Source organism: Haliotis rufescens, unplaced genomic scaffold (assembly GCF_023055435.1).
Source record: "Haliotis rufescens isolate VD_foot unplaced genomic scaffold, xgHalRufe1.0.p SCAF_14, whole genome shotgun sequence".
Classification (NCBI taxonomy): domain Eukaryota; kingdom Metazoa; phylum Mollusca; class Gastropoda; order Lepetellida; family Haliotidae; genus Haliotis; species Haliotis rufescens.
The window spans coordinates 30,820,178-30,840,160 of NW_025963824.1; the positions used below are offsets into that span (position 1 = coordinate 30,820,178).

General features: G+C 42.5%; 1 protein-coding gene across 1 annotated transcript; it reads right to left on the reverse strand.

The window, feature by feature from the left end:
• Positions 1-1,511: 1,511 nt before the first annotated feature.
• LOC124143359 (acetylcholinesterase-like) lies at positions 1,512-16,007 on the reverse strand. Its single transcript, XM_046512316.2, has 4 exons — positions 15,924-16,007; positions 7,722-9,204; positions 5,166-5,332; positions 1,512-1,814 (listed from the first exon to the last, which is right to left on the reverse strand). Exons 2-4 carry the CDS (start codon positions 9,194-9,196, stop codon positions 1,675-1,677), a joined length of 1,782 nt encoding a protein of 593 aa, XP_046368272.2. The 5' UTR covers positions 9,197-9,204; positions 15,924-16,007; the 3' UTR covers positions 1,512-1,674.
• Between the last annotated feature and the right edge of the window lie 3,976 nt (positions 16,008-19,983).

Sequence of the window (19,983 nt, forward strand, 5' to 3'; positions counted from 1 at the left end):
TGATATAGGCTAGTGGACACGTTTGCTTCGGGAAGATGGTTGCAGGGTGGATAGTTTTGGAGAAAAAGACTGACTCAGCTGGACTCACAAGCTTGGTGAAATGGTTGATAGCATGTAATCTTACCCCGACTGCAAGCATCGTTGCTCATAATGTTACGTCACTGATGTGTCTGATCCAGATTCGATTTTTAACAAGCCGTAATGGAACACACTACGTTACGTAGCAGAATTCTAGGAAGAACATGGCGCACACCATGATTTGGCTACAATCAAGGGATTGGGAACCAGATCCAGTAAAGCGTATTCAATGTGATCAGGTGTGTTATCAGTAAGTAATATCTGACATGATGAAGACAGAGACTGACAGTTGCCCTGAAGCAAGAGAGGGCAACTCATGCTTCTTCTCAGCCACAACTGACTGCTTCCGAGACGGTGTCAGACGCCACGCCCACTTTATAAAGCGGTAATAGATTGCAATGCCCTGCCTACTGACTGTACATTGCCTGTAGCTAGTGATCTATTTTGATACTTGGAGTGACAGATGGAAGTATTGAGACATATCTCACTGAAGACGAACACTCATTGTCTTGAAATTAGGTCATTACTGTGTGATAAGTAAGTTGATATTAAGTTGTGATTTGGTGATTGGGATTTTGTTGTTATTAAGACAACAACGTAATCTGTACCGACTTTCGGTGTTAATCTGCCAATTTAATAACAACGGATTCCATAACTCTTCTCTTTGCTGAAACGTAAAACCTGTCATACAACAGCGTCATAGTTTTATAAGCATATGTAATATATGTTATAAATATTTAAGCCAATGTACATCCTCGTCATCTTCATCATGATACATCAGACCTATAAAGATCCGGGATAGAATAGGTCTTCAGCAACCCATGCTTGCCGTAAAAGGCGGCTATGCTTGTCGTAAGATGCGACTAACGGGATCGGGTGGTCAGGCTCGCTGACTTGGTTGATGCATGTCATCGTATCCCAATTGCGTGGATCGATGCTCATGATGTCGATCACTGGATTGTCTGGTCCAGACTCGATTATTTATACAGACCGCCGTCATATAGCTGGAATATTGCTGAGTGCGTCGTTAAACCACAACAAACAAACAAACATACCCGGTGTCCTGGGCATCCTGGTGTCTATGACGCGCGACTACAACGTGGCACTCTATACTGTTCCCCTAACTCTTTTTTACTACAACATAGGAAATAATTATGTGCTCAATGCTGTTCCCTTAAGCTTTGATATTCGCGGTTAGAAACAATCCGTAGCTCAGAGGATTCCAACATATAAAGAAAATATTCTTTGTAGGAGAGTTGGAAGCTGAAAATGTCATTACCGTACAAGTGGATCTTTATAAGAAGCGTAATCGAAGTCGGATTCGTTCGGATTTTATTCTGCATCAGAATACATGTACCCCCTCCCCCAAAAAGAAACCACCAAACCAGTTAGAGACAACAGCGCCCCAACCCCCCCCCCCCCCCACACACACACACAAATAAAACACGCACACGAAAAACAACAACAAAGCAAACAAAACACACACACACACACTCAAAATAACAAAAAAATACAGACTAAAAAACCCAGCTAAACGTTCCTGTATTGGCTTCCGGTGTGACACGAAGTGTGTGCTCGGTGTCTCTCTGTACGCAACTAATAATATATTTGTGCTGCTATCCACACAACTAATAATGCGGTTGTGAAGACGGTGTGGGTTGGTGTCGGCCTTGCTTGTCCACCCACAGGAGGGATGCAGGGCTCGCTGGTTGTGTCGGCTTTAGAGGTATGTTTCTCTGTAGAGGAGTATAAACATGGGGTAGAGTAAAAAAACAATGATGTAGACAGTGAACCAAACACAGAATATTGATGGAGTGGGCTGAGATGAATGTGCTTTATCGTCGCGTTCAAGATTATTGCATTTATATAACGACGTTCATGTACGTGTATGTGTGGCCGCTTGTGCTCGTCCGGACTAATGCTGGTTTTATAGTGCTAACCCATTGAGACACCATGCCACAGTTTAACATGGATGCCCCACTCAGACACAGTATACTGACACCGAGCAACATGGTATACAGACAATAAACAGGTGATACAAAATAAACAGATGAATAAACAGGTGATACAGACAGTAAGCAGGTGATACCGATAATAAACAGATGAATAAAACGTGATAGTGAAAATAAACAGGTGATACAGAAGTAAACATGTGAAGCAGAAAATACCAGACGAACAAACAGGTGATATGGACAGGTAAACAGGTAAACAGGTGATGCAGAAAAAAACCAGATAAATAAACAGGTAATACAGAAAATAAACAGGTGAATAAACAGGTGATACCGACAATGAACAGATGAATACACAGGTGCTACAGATAATAAACAGATGAAAAGACAGGTGATAGTGAAAATAAACAGGTGATTGTGAAAATAAACATATTAATAAACAGGTGATACGGACAGAAAACAGGTGATACCGAAAATAAACAGATGAATAAATAGGTGATACAGACAGTAAACAGGTGATACCGATAATAAACAAATGAATAAACAGGTGATAGTGAAAATAAACAGGTGATACAGAAGTACATGTAAACATGTGATACAGAAAATACCAGATGAACAATCAGGTGATATGGACAATAAACAGGTGATGCAGAAGTAAACATGTGATACAGAAAATACCAGATGAACAAACGGGTGATGTGGACAATAAACAGGTGATACAGAAAATAAACAGATGAATAAACTGGTAATACGGATAATGAACAGATGAATAAACAGGTGATACAGATAATAAACAGGTGATACTGACAGTAAACAGGTGATACAGAAAATAAACAGACGAGTAAACAGGTGATGCAGACAGTAAACAGGTGATACCGTAAACAAACAGATGAATAAACAGGTGATACTATAATAAACGGAGGAATAAGCAGGTGATACAGACAGTAAACAAGTGATACAGAAAATAAACAGATAAATAAACAAGTGATACAGAAAATAAACAGATAAATAAACAGGTGATACGGAAAATAAACAGATGAATAAACAGATAACACTGATAGTAAACAGGTGATAAAGAAATAAACAGATGATACAGAAAATACAGATGAATAAACAGATAATATGGACAATAAACAGGTGATATAGAAAATGAATAGATGAATAAACAGATGATACGGACAAAAAACAGATGATAGTAACAGTAAACAGGTGATAGTGACAGTAGTGAGTGAGTGAGTAAGTTGGGTTTAACGCCGCTTTTAACAGTATTCCAGTTATATCGCGGCGTGTCAGCTTAATGTGGGAGGAAAGCCCGAAGTGATGCAGGTCTTAGACGTTTACCACTTCGGTGAAACCCACGAGCACGGGTATGGTGCTGACAAACCTAGAAACATCATCGGGGCGAACCGGGATTCGAACCCACAATCATAGGTTTCTGGCGTGCCCAAGGGACGCAACTCTGCAAAGCGAATCGCGGCTCCTTAGACGACTGGGCCACCCGTGCCCCCGATAGTGACAGTAAAAAGATTATAAAGACAATAAACAGAAGAATAAACAGGTGGTTCAGACAGTGAACAGGTGATGCAGAAAATAAACAGATGAATAAACGGATGATACAGACAAATAAACAGGTGAAACCGACAGTAAACGGGTGATACAGAAAATAATTATTTGATACCGATAATTTACAGATGTAATAACAGGTGATACTGCCAGTAAACAGATGATACGGACAATAAACAGGTTATTTAGACAGTAGACATGTGATAATAAATCATAGACCTTATATGTAACAGATGATACAGAAGTAAACATTACTGAAAGACAGAAAGGACTTCACACGATATACCCATGTTCGATTTTTACCCAATGTGACATATATTCAGTAGGCATGCTGTGGGGACACGAGCTCAACGAAGCTTCCATAAAGAGAGCTAACTCTGGGTGGCTTAGATGGATAGAGGACCATCCAAGTTGTGAATATTGGCACAGGCTGTTGTTTGATTGTTGTGGAACGCTGCACTATGATGGCGGTCTATAAATAGTCTAGTCAGGACCAGATAATCCAGTGATTGACATCATGAGCATCGGTCTACGCATTAACCAGTGAGTCAGTGAGTCTGACCACCCGGTCCCGTTAGTCGCTTCGTACGACAACAATGGGTTGTTGAAAGCCAACGCTAGCCCATATAAAACTCGACAAAAGAAAAAACACAAAGCTAAGAAAACCTAAGATAATATCCTTAATATACGGTGGCCCATAAGGGACATGGAGTCTGTTTTTCAATATTTTGATATTTCACTTACTTTTATCGTAACCTTTTGCAAATTGACACAATTTGTCATTCAAATATGTGATAAATCATGTATAAAAAACCCCGAACTTTCATGTAGCTATTGAATCGCTGAAATGTGAAGCGAAAATGTCAAAAGCTAAAATGGAAATGTCAAAAACAAAAACGAAAATGTCAAAAACAAAAACGAAAATGTCCAAAACGAAAGTGAAAATGTCAAAAACTAAAATGAAAATACAGAAAACTATTTCCACCGCGGTGGAAATAGTTTTCTGTATTTTCATTTGAGTTTTTGACCTTTTCGTTTTTGACATTTTCATTTGAGTTTTTGACATTTTCGCTTCACTTTTCAGCGATTCAATATCTACTTTATACGTGATTTATCACATATTTGTATGACAAATCGTGTTCATATGCAAAAGGTTATGATAACAGTAAGTGAAATATCAAAATATTGAAAAACAGACTCCATGTCCCTTATGGGCCACCGTATTAATGAAAAGTTTATTAGCTTATTCATCCTTAACATTATTTCCGTTCAACATCACGGCTGGTACATGTTTGTGAGCGGCTTAAACGGATGTATCACCCGTGAAGACCCGGGAAGAGAATAGGTCTTCAGCAACCCATGCTTGCCGTAAGAGGCGACTATGCATGTTGTGAGAGGCGACTAATGGAATCGGGTGGTCTGACTCACTGACTTGGTTTGATGCATGTCATCGTATCCCAATTGCGTAGATCGATGCTCATGATGTCAATCACTGGATTGTCTGGCCCAGACTCGATCATGTACAGACCGCCGTCATATAGCTGGAATAGAAACACGTGAGAAGACGAGACTTACCAAGGGACGCCACCAGAGGTACTGTCTGATACAGAAACACGCACTGTCTCCGCCGTAATCCCTGGCTGGTTGCTAGGTTACTTCCAACGTCCAGCTGGAGGTAGCGCTCGTGCATAGTATCAAAGCGGGGCCACTGTGTAAGGCTGCTGTTTTCACCATTTGGATTCCTTAAATTGAAAATGACATTCCATGTGATCAGTAAAACAACCTTGATACCATTAATTCTGTGCAGACATATCTCGCTATCACTGTCGTCCCCTGAGGAGGTAAGGGTTACCTCTCTTAATTAGCAGGATGCTGGAGATGCTGTTAGAATAGGTCCCCACCACCCTATGCTGGTCTCCCCTGGAGATTCCGGGTTAGAATAGGTCCCCACCACCATATGTAGTCTCCTCTGGATATTCCGGGTTAGAATAGGTCCCAACCACTCTATACTGGAGATTCCGGATTAGAATAGGTCCCCTCCACCATATGCTGGTCTCCCCTGGATATTCCGGGTTAGAATAGGTCCAAACCAATATATACTGGATATTCCGGGTAAGAATAGGTCCCCACCACCATATGCTGGTCTCCCCTGGATATTCCGGGTTAGAATAGGTCCCAACCACTCTATACTGGAGATTCCGGAGTAGAATAGGTCCCCTCCACCATATGCTGGTCTCCCCTGGATATTCCGGGTTAGAATAGGTCCCAACCACCATATGCTGGTCTCCTCTTGACATTCCGGGTTAGAATAGGTCCCAACCACTCTATACTGGAGATTCCGGATTAGAATAGGTCCCCTCCACCATATGCTGGTCTCCCCTGGATATTCCGGGTTAGAATAGGTCCCAACCACCATATGCTGGTCTCCCCTGGATATTCCGGGTTAGAATAGGTCCCAACCACTCTATACTGGATATTCCGGGTTAGAATAGGTCCCAACCACCATATGCTGGTCTCCCCTGGATATTCCGGGTTAGAATAGGTCCCAACCACTCTATACTGGAGATTCCGGGTTAGAATAGGTCCCAACCACCATATGCTGGTCTCCCCTGGATATTCCGGGTTAGAATAGGTCCCAACCACTCTATACTGGATATTCCGGGTTAGAATAGGTCCCAACCACCATATGCTGGTATCCCCTGGATATTCCGGGTTAGAATAGGTCCCAACCACTCTTTACTGGATATTCCGGGTTAGAATAGGTCCCAACCACCATATGCTGGTCTCCCCTGGATATTCCGGGTTAGAATAGGTCCCAACCAATATATACTGGATATTCCGGGTAAGAATAGGTCCCCACCACCATATGCTGGTCTCCCCTGGATATTCCGGGTTTGAATAGGTCCCAACCACTCTATACTGGAGATTCCGGGTTAGAATAGGTCCTCTCAACCATATGCTGGTCTCCCCTGGATATTCCGGGTTTGAATAGGTCCCTACCACTCTATACTGGAGATTCCGGGTTAGAATAGGTCCCCTCAACCATATGCTGGTCTCCCCTGGATATTCCGGGTTTGAAAAGGCCCCTACCACTCTATACTGGAGATTCCGGGTTAAAATAGGTCCCCTCAACCATATGCTGGTCTCCCCTGGATATTCCGGGTTTGAATAGGTCCCTACCACTCTATACTGGAGATTCCGGGTTAGAATAGGTCCCCTCCACCATATGCTGGTCTCCCTTGGATATTCCAGGTTTGAATAGGTCCCTACCACTCTATACTGGAGATTCCGGGTTAGAATAGGTCCCCTCCACCATATGCTGGAGATTACAGTTAAGAATAGGTCCCCGCCACCATATGCTGGTCTCCCCTGGAGATTCCGGGTAAGAATAGGTCCCCACCACCTTATGCTGGAGATTACAGTTAAGAATAGGTCCCCTCCACCATATGCTGGTCTCCCCTGGATATTCCGGGTTTGAATAGGCCCCTACCACTCTATACTGGAGTTTCCGGGTAAGAATAGGTCCCCTCCACCATATGCTGGTCTCCCCTGGAGATTCCGGGTTAGAATAGGTCCCCACCACCTTATGCTGAAGATTACAGTTAAGAATAGGTCCCCTCCGCCGTATGCTGGTCTCCCCTGCAGATTCCGGGTTAGAATAGGCCCCCTCCACCTTTTACTGGTCACGTAAGAGTCGACCAAAAAGATTGATTGGTTATGCTCGGTGATGTGGTCGAGATCGTGTCCCAGCAGCCCGATGGTCTGGGTCGGTCCTCATAATATCGATCACTGGATTGTCTTGTCCAGACTCGATTATTTACACTTCAGGTTATCGCAGTATAGCTGGATAACTGCTCAACAACAAATAAAGAAACTTAATGTGGGAGAAAGCCCAAAGTGTTATCTCGTTGTTGTTTGTTTGCTGCTTAACAACACTCTCAATAATATCCCAGTCAAACGATGTCAGCCCCTAAATATTCGCGGTAAGACCAGAAACATACAAAACATCCTATGTTGTCATTGTTTCCACAAAATCCCCATCCCCAATCCTTAATTGCCTTGAATGTCATTTTAATTTAGCGTAGTGTTTAAAAAAAATCTTTTTTTAACAATCTGAGATTGATCACTTACCCGAATTTTGCGAAGTTGGTCCAATATGACATCATAACCCGACTTAACGTCTTCTCGTCGTCTGTAAACGTCAAGTTAACATTAGGGTCAAGGGCGTGACCCCAGACTAACGGCAGCTCACCCCCGTGCTTGACCCCCATCCACTTTGGTACTGTAGCTGACTGCAGTCTATGGTTGAATGAGTACAAATATGTTGGATTTGACGTAGCCAGGAAACCAGCAAACCTCGTGACGGGACACTTGAAAACATAGTCTCCGAGGACTTCGTCAGCGATACTCACATAGTCTCGCTCAGACTCCACGCGAGACAGGACATACTCCTGATAGAGACTCCTCACGGTCATGTTCGACCCACCCTGTGTCTTTCCTTGAGCGTCAAGGTCAGCCATGAACTCCGCATCCGAAATGGAAAGGTTATCCTGCCATTTAAACACGGCTGGATGTCCGTAGTACAGGAACAGCGCCCCCTCATTCTGATTTACCCCCAGCAGGACGCTGGCGTTCTTCACTGCTCCTTTTTCCAAAATGGCGAGCGGTCGGTCAGGAAGGAAGCTGCCGTCCACTACCGGCCCGAACGCAACGTTGGCGCCTTCGACCAAGCCATTCTGAAGGTTAACCAGATCTCCGGCTTTTTGATTATTCAGACACTCATATATTTCCACATTTGTACGCATGGAGCTACACTTTGCCTTTTTGGCAATGGCGTTCGCGTTTGTTTTGGCTTCTCTGTCCGTGAGAAGATCCCATGACGTTAACGGCGATCCGCTTTCAATGATGGCTGACGTGAAGAACGGCTGGGAAAGGGGAGATAATAAGTGATGGCTCACTGATCCACCACCAGCGCTCTGTCCAAATATGGTAATCCTGCTGGAATCTCCGCCAAAGTTATGGCTGTTCTCATACACCCATTTGATAGCAAGTCTCTGGTCCATGAGGCCCATGTTCCCTGGGACAGTGTTGGCGTCAAGGTACAGAAACCCCAGAACACCAAGGCGGTAGTTGACGGTCACCACCACGACGTCGTTGACGGAGGCGAGAATCCTCCCGTCAAACATCGGTGCGTTGATGGAGCCGCTTGAGAATCCTCCGCCATAAAGCCACACCATGACGGCCTTCGGGGCACCGTGTGGGGAGGATGGGGGAGCAAAGATGTTGAGATAGAGACAGTCCTCGCTCACCAATAACGGTAATTGTTCCAGAGGGTTTAGTTTGTTTGGTATGTCCTGATAACAAGAAGCCTTTTGTGTGGTTGCGTTTTTAACTTCCGGGTACCACGGTTCTACCGGAAGTGGATGTTTAAACCGTAGAGTATTAATTGGTGGTTTGGCGAATGGTATTCCGTGAAATACGTGAACTGGTTTCCCTAAAACTGTTGTTGTTCGTCCCCTGATCAGTCCGTGGGTTGAGTTGACAGTCTGGGCGTGTAGCGTAGAGATACAGCACAGGAGTATCAATGTCCAGATTCGAGCATCCATATTCCTAACTGAAATGAAATGACGAATAATAAATTAATGACTCTTTATTTAATAATTTGGTGTGGATGATTTGGAGATTGTGTACTTTACTATTAACACCCACTAAATTGGTTACCTCGCCTAAAATAGCTGGCACAGTTGTAAGAAAATGTTTGTTGAAAATAAACATTGCAGTTCAGTCAGTTCCTTCATATGAGCGAAGGGGCAAAAGAAAGTATATCGATTTTTTTATGTAATTGTTGTTTAACTGTTGTTATTTTGTATAGTCTTTTTTTAACCATCACTCATTCCTGTAGCAGTTTGTAAAAAGTAATCTGTGGCTGGATAATTTTGTGTAAAATTAAAACGGTTCAATTAAGACTGGGTATAAGAAATTTGTAACCACTTGCCCCATGTTTGAAATGTTGTAAATCTGTGCCGAAAAAAAGCCAATTTATTTTCAAACATTAGATTCTAAGATACCGATTATCAGTTGTGTGTTATGCGAACAGTATGTTTATTTTTTGAAAGTTTTAAATTAAATATCATTTTACAAAATAAACCATGAAGAAGGTTTCTTAGAGTGCTGACTAAGAGCGAGTACAGTTCATTTTTGGGATAAAAGATATTATCAACATATGATAAAGAGAGGTATAGTCTCTTGAGAGGTATAGTCATTTGAGAGGTAAAGTCATTTGAGAGATATAGTCATTTGAGAGGTAAAGTCATTTGAGGGATATAGTCTCCTGAGAGGTATAGTCATTTGAGAGGTATAGTCATTTGAGAGGTAAAGTCATTTGAGAGATATAATCATTTGAGAGGTAAAGTCATTTGAGAGATATAGTCTCCTGAGAGGTATAGTCATTTGAGAGGTATAGTCTCCTGAGAGGTATAGTCATTTGAGAGGTAAAGTCATTTGAGAGATATAGTCTCCTGAGAGGTATAGTCATTTGAGAGGTAAAGTCATTTGAGAGGTATAGTCATTTGAGAGATAAAGTCATTTGAGAGGTATAGTCATTGAGAGGTATAGTCATTGAGAGGTATAGTCATTTGAGAGATATAGTCTCCTGAGAGGTATAGTCATTTGAGAGGTAAAGTCATTAGAGAGGTATAGTCATTGAGAGGTATAGTCATTGAGAGGTATAGTCATCTGAGAGGTATAGTCATTTGAGAGATATAGTCTCCTGAGAGGTATAGTCATTTGAGAGGTAAAGTCATTTGAGAGATATAGTCTCCTGAGAGGTATAGTCATTTGAGAGGTAAAGTCATTTGACAGGTATAGTCATCTGAGAGGTATAGTCATTTGAGAGGTAAAGTCATTTGAGAGATATAGTCACCTGAGAGGTATAGTCATTTGAGAGGTATGGTCATTTGAGAGATATAGTCTCCTGAGAGGTATAGTCATTTGAGAGGTATGGTCATTTGAGAAGTATAGGCATTTGAGTGGTATAGTCATTGAGAGGTATAGTCATTTGAGAGGTATGGTCATTTGAGAGGTATAGTCATTTGAGAGATAAAGTCTCTTGATAGGTATAGTCATTTGAGAGGTATAGTCATTTGAGAGGTATAGTCTCTTGAGAGGTATAGTCATTTGAGAGGTATAGTCATTTGAGAGGTATAGTCTCTTGAGAGGTATAGTCTTTTGAGAGGTATAGTCATTTGAGAGGTTGGTCATTTGAGAGGTATACTCTCCTGAGAGGTATAGTCATTTGAGAGGTAAAGTCATTTGAGAGGTATAGTCATTTGAGTGGTATAGTCTCTTGAGAGGTATAGTCTCTTTAGAGGTATGGTCATTTGAGAGGTATAGTCATTTGAGAGGTATAGCCATTGAGGTATAGGCATTTGAGTGGTATAGTCATTGAGAGGTATAGTCATTTGAGAGGTATAGTCATTTGAGAGGCATAGTTTCTTTTGCTCCTCGGTTTATGATCGCTGAAGTATTTCAGGTTGGCAATTCTGAAACAAAGGTATCCTTATATTAAAATTTATGATTCGATAACAACTAGATGGACAAATACTTGTCACAGAATGGCGACACATGTCTGCAGGCTATGCTGTTTGAACTGGGCACCTCGACGGCAAGACACACTCCGCTGATCCCACAATCTTTCGTTTACTCGACGAAACATGGTACAATCAGTATAAATGTCGCTAGTGCATACGTAAGGTGTTTTGTGTTATGCCAAAACATTTCAAAAACCGTTTTTGCAATGTTTTGACAAGTGATTTTGTTCAAGCATATAACGGAATTGATTATCTTTTTCCAAAACATTCCATGCCCTGCTCCCCTCCATGAAAACCAAACATCAGCCATTTATCCAAGTTATCCAAACTTTGAATGAGTGAGTTAGGTTTTACGCAGCTTTTAGCAATATTACAGAGAATGCATGCCCTACCCCCTCAGCCACCCCCACCCCAAAACTTTATGTGAAAATGCCCTTCAACATAACCTTCCTTTTGAAGCAGCATCAGTGATGTCATTTGATGTTTGGTATGGGGTTCCCCTGTATACAGAGAAACCGTATTAGTCCGGAAACCAATTATCGTTTGAAACGTTTAAATATTTAGCAACACCAAAAACACAAACCAGTGCTTCGTTAATCCGGTCCAATTGGAGCAACACCGTCCGGATGAACGAGGTTTGTCGCATGCACACATGTGCTAGGTGAAGTGAAAACACGTGGACAATCTGCTGCCTTATTGTCCTCACACACTGTTATATGGTCAAGATGTGGACACAGATAGGCATTACCTACCTGTAGGCACCGGGAGATGTCATATATTAACTTTCCCTTATCTCCTCAAGGTTTCGACAATGATCTTCTGACCTATATAAAGGGCTCACCGGGACACCATGCTGAACCGCACTGGGTCAGTAGGTCGCCAGTGTATACACTGGACCCGACTATTTACTATTATGGGATGGGACTGGGACTGTGACGGTAATATGTTTTATGTTCAAGACATACATTTTTGCTCTGACCCACTTCAGTTTCCAGATAATTCATCGTGTGGCATGAACGATTTTTTTATGTTATTCGGAACCCCCCTCATCTCTCCTTCCCCGTAATGTCAATTTGTTGCTCCCCTTCCAACCATCCTTTCCCATGAGGTCAAATGGTTGCCCCCTCCCCCAAACACCCTTCCCCATAACATCAAATGGTTGTCCCTCATCCCTCCTTCACAATAATATGAAATGGTTGCGCCCCCCCCCCCCCCCCCCCCCCCCACCACCCTTCCCCATAATATCAAAAGGATGCCCCCCAATCCCTCCATCCCCATAACATCAGCTGGATGGTTGAAATGGTTGCCCCCCGCCCCCCAACATCCTTCCCCATAATATCAAAAAGATGCCCCCCCCCCCCATCTCTCCTTCCCCACACCCCTCAGACACTCCTTCCTCCTCCTCTATATTATCAAATAGTTAGCCCTACTGAGATTCACTTATTGCTTCCTCTCCCCCATGTGTTACAGTGTATGTCGGTCACGGTGGCCAGACTGTAGACGTTACATAAACAGCGGTGTATCTGTGTCGGCGGCGTCCGATAACTGATGCTATCCTTCACGCGTTCAAAGTGCACTAAGCACCTAGACAAACACTTGGGTAGCACTAGCTTGACGTCTCTATCTACTCCAACTACGTCTACTTCTACCTCGACTACATGTACCTCCGTGGTCTAGTGGTACCATCTTTTAACGTCTTTTGGTATGACGCTTCAGGGTTTGTATACTGATCCAGTGACCGGGGTAATAATAATGTAGCGAGCGGTTTGAGCATGCATCTGTGTGGTCTGGATATAAGCGCATTATTAACAAACAAACAAACAAACAAACAACTATGCTACTGAACGTTTGTTAGCGATAATCAGATATGTCATTCTGTTTAACATAAACTTGACATGTTGTAAGAATAATTTGTGTGTGTATCACGGAAAGGTAATATATCTCTATCTAAAGTGGAGTAATGTGTAAATTCACTATGCATTTGTACGCATTCAACTCAAAATGAAATGGGTTATGGTGATTTACAAAAGTAGTTTGCGTATTTGACGCAAATACACAGTTTATCCGGAGCTCTGGAGAAGTTAAACACTCACTCACACACAGATACACAAAAAACAAAGTGCAACACTCACTCACTCACTCACTCACTCACTCACTCACTCACTGTTTATTTAGGGATGTCGGAAGTTGCAAATTGTGGCGCCTAAAAATTCAATGAAAAATACCCGCATCCCTGAAAACCACTTTCTCATCCCAATCGCCAATCGCCATCACCATCAAATACGGAACACTGTTGTCCCCTTAGCGGACAGAGTGTTAATGGTGAATTTAAAGCGATCGTGTCACCTTTGAGCTGTCACTGGATAAAACAAAAATACGGGTTAGAATTTGTAATCATCAACCCATGCTTGTCGTAAGAGGCGACTAACGGGATCCGGCGGCCACGTGCTTGTCGTAAGAGGCGACTAACGGGGTCCGGCGGTCACGCTCGCTGACTTGGTTCATGAACTCCATCGTATCCAAATTGGGTAGATCATTGCTTATACTATCAATCACTGGATTGTCTGGTCACGACGATTATCTACAGACCGCCACCATATACATAGCTGGAATATTGGTGAGTGCGGCATTAAAAAACAAACTAAAGCATGTGTCTCTATCTTCAAAACATCGATGGCCCGAAATTTTAAAAATGCATGACAGCTTTAAAAAACCCATTTCTGACTTGTGTGAAAGCGCTGAACTATTAGTTTCATTGAGACACGATAGACGTGCATCAGCTTTTTAAATCATCAGACTGGTATAGATACACTGCGTCTGTGTCTGTTTCGTGTCTGTGGATACGAGGCCTGTTAATTTACAGTTTTCGTTCATGCATATAGCCCAAGTATCACTGTGTCTAAGTCTGGACTCAAACCATACCCTTTTGAATGCTACAACTGAATGTGTATATTTTTACTATCTTACTGTCCCCTCTCTGTTGTATATAAGTACATATGATGAATTTGATCATTGAGCATCTCCCTCAGTGATGTGGATTTTGCGCTATATGAATAGTCATATTATTTTCATCATCATCATCATCATTATCATCATCATCATCATCATCATTATATTATTATTATTATTATTATAACTGCTACTACTACTACTACTACTACAAGTACTACTACAAGTACTACTACTACTACTACTACTACTACTACTTAAAACCGTAATCAAACAAAGTGCGCAGTGCAGTTTAACCCTGTGGAATCGAATGGGGGCGGTCGGGTAGCCTAGTGGTTAAAGCGTTCGCTTGTCACGCCGAAGACCCGGGTTCGATTCCCGACATGGGAACAATGTGTGAAGCCCAATTCTGGTGTCCCCCCGCCGTGATATTACTGGAATATTGCTAAAAGCGGCGTAAAACCATACTCACTCACCCATAGTCGAAACCAGCCGTTATGTACGTATACAACTCACAGATGAATAAATAAATATAAAATATTCAAAAGATATAAAAGAACCCCCGTATTATATGATTATAATTAATCTGTCACAGCTGGTGGTTATTGTAACACACATCCTTCCAACTGTGGTTGTTCTTTAACTTGTATTGAGTTGTGTCAAATACTGACACTGCTTGTCGGAGGTATGGCGTTATCAAATAACAATACTGACAATACCTTGAGTTATTCCGGTAACAAACACTATTTTGTCTGCATGTGGGTTTGAAAATCCCGTGACAAGTGCTTTGTGAAAACAGTGTTATGATGTCTGGCCTGTAAGTTTTGAAAATCATATTTTTACCCAAAAGAAAATAAGGACCAACCGATTCTTTCATATTGCTGTAGTTGATCTGTCACGTCATGGCGGATTAATAACATGACATGAACGAATCTAGTGTTCTGTATATTATTTGAGTAGTATATATGAAAAACGGACTGGCCTTAATCAGTTAATGCTGAAAGAATATGAGTGAGTGAGTGAGTTGGGTTTGACGCCTCTTTTAACAGTATTCCAGTTATATCACGGCGTGTCAGCTTAATGTGGGAGGAAAGCCCGAAGTGATGCAGGTCTCAGACGTTTACGACAACGGTGAAACCCACGAGCACGGGTATGGTGCTGACAAACCTAGAAACATAATCGGGGCGAACCGGGATTCGAACCCACAATCATAGGTTTCTGGCGTGCACAGCGAATCGCGGCGCCTTAGACGACTGGGCCACCCGTGACTCCGAAAGAACATGAATAAATATGTTGCAACATTGATGACAGCTGTATATCAGTGTCTACACCTGTGGTCAGTGAGTTGGGCCATACTCCGGTATTACGCGGCGGGAACAATGAGGGGATCGAACCGCATCTTCGACGTGACACACGACCGCTTTAACCACTGGACTACCCTAAAGCCCCAACCTCTATCCACACATTACAGGAAACTATCTCAAAAAGCTCATACAAATGTACAAAATCTATATTGTACAGCTCACTAAATTTCCGTGAAGGTTCGTTTACAAAAACATATTGATATAAACTGACTTTCAAAAGACAATTGGATTTGACAACAAAATTACAAACATTATCAAAAGATTAATAGACTGAAAAAAGTTGCCAAAACATTGCAAAGGTAAGGTCCTAAACATAACTACCTCACATTTCCATCAAACAACCATTTTTTGTGTGTTCATTTTAGCCATATTATATGGGTGTATACTCTCTTTTGCCGTCAGTTTAATAAAAAATGTAATTGGTTTCTCACCTGAAGAATGAATGCGTTTTTCTGTAAAGTGGACCAGAGGTAGAGGGGTGACTGTGACCACCAGGTCTGGCGACTGTCTGTTACGCTGTGTCACGCCGGTGTGTTTCAGGACTTTCCCGTTACAGATAACGATTTGGCACAGATACATGTGTCGGCCAGTGCTTTACGTGGTTGGGTGTTGATGGATTGAGTGTGAGAAATATGGAGTGAGTGAGTATGGTTTCTCGCCGCTTTTAGCAATATTCCAGCATTACTACGGCGAGGGTCACCGGAAAATGGGCTTCACACATTGTACCCATGTGGGAATTGGATCCGGGTCTTCGGCGTGACGCTTTAACCACTAGGCTACCTCAACGCCCGGAGGAATATGGAGAGTGGGTGGGAGTAGAGAGAGTTGGGTGGTTGGGACATGGAGAGTGGGTGGGGTTAGAAGGAGGTGGATGGTGGGGACATGGAGAGTGGTAGGGGTAGAGAGAGGTGGATGGTGGGGACATTGAGAGTGGATGGGGGTAGAGAGAGGTGGAAGGTGGGGACATGGAGAGTGGTAGGGGTAGAGGGAGGTGGATGGGTGGGGACATGGAGAGTGGTAGGGGGTAGAGGGAGGGGTATGGGTGGGGACATGGAGAGTGGTAGGGGGTAGAGAGAGGTGGATGGTGGGGACATGGAGAGTGGTAGGGGGTAGAGAGAGGTAGATGGTGGGGACATGGAGAGTGGTAGGGGGTAGAGAGAGGTAGATGGTGGGGACATGGAGAGTGGATGGGGGTAGAGAGAGGTAGATGGTGGGGACATGGAGAGTGGATGGGGGTAGAGAGAGGTGGATGGTGGGGACATGGAGAGTGGTAGGGGGTAGAGAGAGGTGGATGGTGGGGACATGGAGAGTGGTAGGGGGTAGAGAGAGGTGGATGGTGGGGACATGGAGAGTGGTAGGGGTAGAGAGAGGTGGATGGTGGGGACATGGAGAGTGGTAGGGGTAGAGAGAGGTGGATGGTGGGGACATGGAGAGTGGTAGGGGTAGAGAGAGGTGGATGGTGGGGACATGGAGAGTGGTAGGGGTAGAGAGAGGTGGATGGTGGGGACATGGAGAGTGGTAGGGGGTAGAGGGAGGTGGATGGTGGGGACATGGAGAGTGGTAGGGGTAGAGGGAGGTGGATGGGTGTGGACATGGAGAGTCGGTACGGCTGGAAAGAGGTGGATGGGTTGGGGGTGTAGAGAGGATGGGAGTTGAGGGAAAGAGTGGGAAGATAGAGAGGGTAGGAGGGTGGGTGGGGAGTGGAGGACCAGCTTGATCATGCTTGATGTATGAGGAGTGCCGGGGGTGAGGCAGGTGTTGACAAACGCCACACGCCGTCGGAGTAGGGGGAGGGGGGCACTTAATCACCCAATTCACCGAGACTGGCCACCCGAACGTTACGTCGCCTCTCACAAGCACATGTTGCTGGAAACCTACACTAGCCTGGAATTCAAGCTTTCCTCCCGCCTTGACACAACTCTTATATGGTGTTCAAAACGACGTTAAACGACACTCACTCACTCTGTCCCGAAATCGTGAATCCCTATGGGGTGAAATAATCGTGAATACATGTGATAAATATTCGTTTAGGACGGAAAGGAAACAAGATTACAACCGAGTTCAATGATAAAGTGTTTGAAGGCAAGTTTCGTTATCAATGGAAGGTCACTTGAAGGGGGATTTGGTTAACCTTCGTTAACGTCGCGCCAGAGGAGCCCAGGCGACAGACCTGTCCAGAAAACAAATATTGGGGAGATAAGCATTCTGATTAAGAATGAGGAGTGGGTCGGGAGGGAATGCTGGATTGCGACAGACTGCAGGTCACGTGTCGCGAGTCGCCAGTGACACTCACGTGATTCTGGGTGACGGAGGTCACCTTCGTGTTGACTCATTCAGTGTGAGCCAGAGTGTTGTATGTGATTAATGTCGGTACAGTGTAATACTAGATAAAAAGAAAAGAAAGTTTGCGTAGTCACTGGTACTTGCATGATTGCCCTATAAAGCGTCCATGCTTACAGGTACAATATATATATATAACATGTCCCATTTTAATTCTGGAGACCCATTTGTCCAGAAACTCTCCGTGCTTTGGCCAGCCTCGTTCGAGGATAATTACAAAATTCAACATGCTGTTTTCCTGGAAATACACTAAGGAAGAAAAAATGAAAAAAAATGTTTTAAAAAAGTCAAAATTTAAACTCCTCTATAAATGTGCGCATGCTACTTAGTATTAAATATATATGCTTGGAATTATAATAGTGTGCAAGTTTACAAGTACTCAGATATACATGTTTGCCATAATTTATAAAAGTGTGAATGTTTATCACTGCTTATGTGTGCATATTTACAAGTTTTTAAATATGCATGTTTGCCCTTATAAAAGTGCGCATGTTTATCAGTGCTTATGTGTGCATATTTACAAGTATTTAAATATACATGTTTGCCCTTATGAAAGGGCGCATGTTTATTAATGCTTATGTGTGCATATTTACAAGTATTTAAATATGCATGTTTGCCCTTATAAAAGTGCGCATGTTTATTAATGCTTATGTGTGCATATTTACAAGTATTTAAATATGCATGTTTGCCCTTATAAAAGTGCGCATGTTTATCAATGCTTATGTGTGCATATTTACAAGTATTTAAATATACATGTTTGCCCTTATAAAAGTGCGCATGTTTATTAATGCTTATGTGTGCATATTTACAAGTATTTAAATATGCATGTTTGCCCTTATAAAAGGGCGCATGTTTATTAATGCTTATGTGTGCATATTTACAAGTATTTAAATATACATGTTTACCCTTATAAAAGTGCGCATGTTTATCAATGCTTATGTGTGCATATTTACAAGTATTTAAATATACATGTTTGCCCTTATAAAAGTGCGCATGTTTATTAATGCTAATGTGTGCATATTTACAAGTATTTAAATATACATGTTTGCCCTTATAAAAGTGTGCACGCTTACTTGTCTTTAATCAATGTTCGCTGCTGTAAAAGTGCGCATATTTATTAGTATTTAAAAAGACATATCTGCCGCTATATAAGTGTGAATTCTTTTTAGACTAAGTATTGAAATAGGCATGGTTGCTCATATAGAAGTGTGTATGCTCATCAGTGCTAATGTGTGCATATCTATTTGCATTTAAATATACATGCGTGTCCCTATAAATGTGCGCATGTTTACTAGTACTTAAATATATATGCTTGCCACCATAAAAGTGCGCATGTTTACTTGTACTTAAATATATATGCTTGCCACCATAAAAGTGCGCATGTTTACTAGTACTTAAATTTATATGCTTGCCACCATAAAAGTGCACATGTTTACTTGTACTTAAATATACTTGTTTGTCACAATAAAATAATATTCATTATCCAAAACTGGCCTCCAACAGCCGATATCGCTTGGGTGAGATCAAACCACGTTAGACTATATATATCCTAGGAGTGAATATACGTATAGGTGCTGATTTTCCTCTTGTGTATTTTATTTAGCAATTTGTAATTTAAATTTATTGTGGGTTTCAAACACAACCACAGCCACGCATCTGTCTGGACACAACACTGGGACCATAAATTGAATCACAATGCTCTGGAGACTATCAGGACAATGACGTCACAATCAAAGGACGTCACATATCCCACGTCCACTGAAGCTGGTCAGTTGTATTTTGTACACTCAAGACACTGGTAACGAGGGCTGGTTAAAAAGTTCTAAGCCTAACAAACAAAGCCAACACTTGTGAAAGTTTTTTAAATTTTATTTTTCCTCATAATCTCCCTTATTTTCCATACGCTTCTCATATCGATAGTGCAGCTTTTCAATTCCAGTCAGGAAGAATCTTTCTGAAGTCACCTTGATAAACTCATTCACGGCAGCTTTGAGGTCATCGTTGTCGTCACAGCGCTTTCAACGAAGGTGTTCTTTTAGTCTGGGAAACAGGTGGAAATCCCTTGGTGCCAGGTCTGGCGAGTATGGAGGGCGAGGAAGCTCTTCGAACCCACATTGTCGCTTAGCAGTCTTTGCAAGTCGAGAGGTGTTA

What these genes read in the sequence shown, in the direction of transcription:
- LOC124143359 (XM_046512316.2), bottom strand. Translation starts at nt 9,196, where the DNA reads ATGGATGCTCGAATCTGGACATTGATACTCCTGTGCTGTATCTCTACG. An exon ending in ACCAACTTCGCAAAATTCGG is followed by an intron (nt 5,333 to 7,721) that starts GTAAGTGATCAA and finishes TTTCAATTTAAG; the next exon opens with GAATCCAAATGGTGAAAACA. An exon ending in ACCTCTGGTGGCGTCCCTTG is followed by an intron (nt 1,815 to 5,165) that starts GTAAGTCTCGTC and finishes ACTCCTCTACAG; the next exon opens with AGAAACATACCTCTAAAGCC.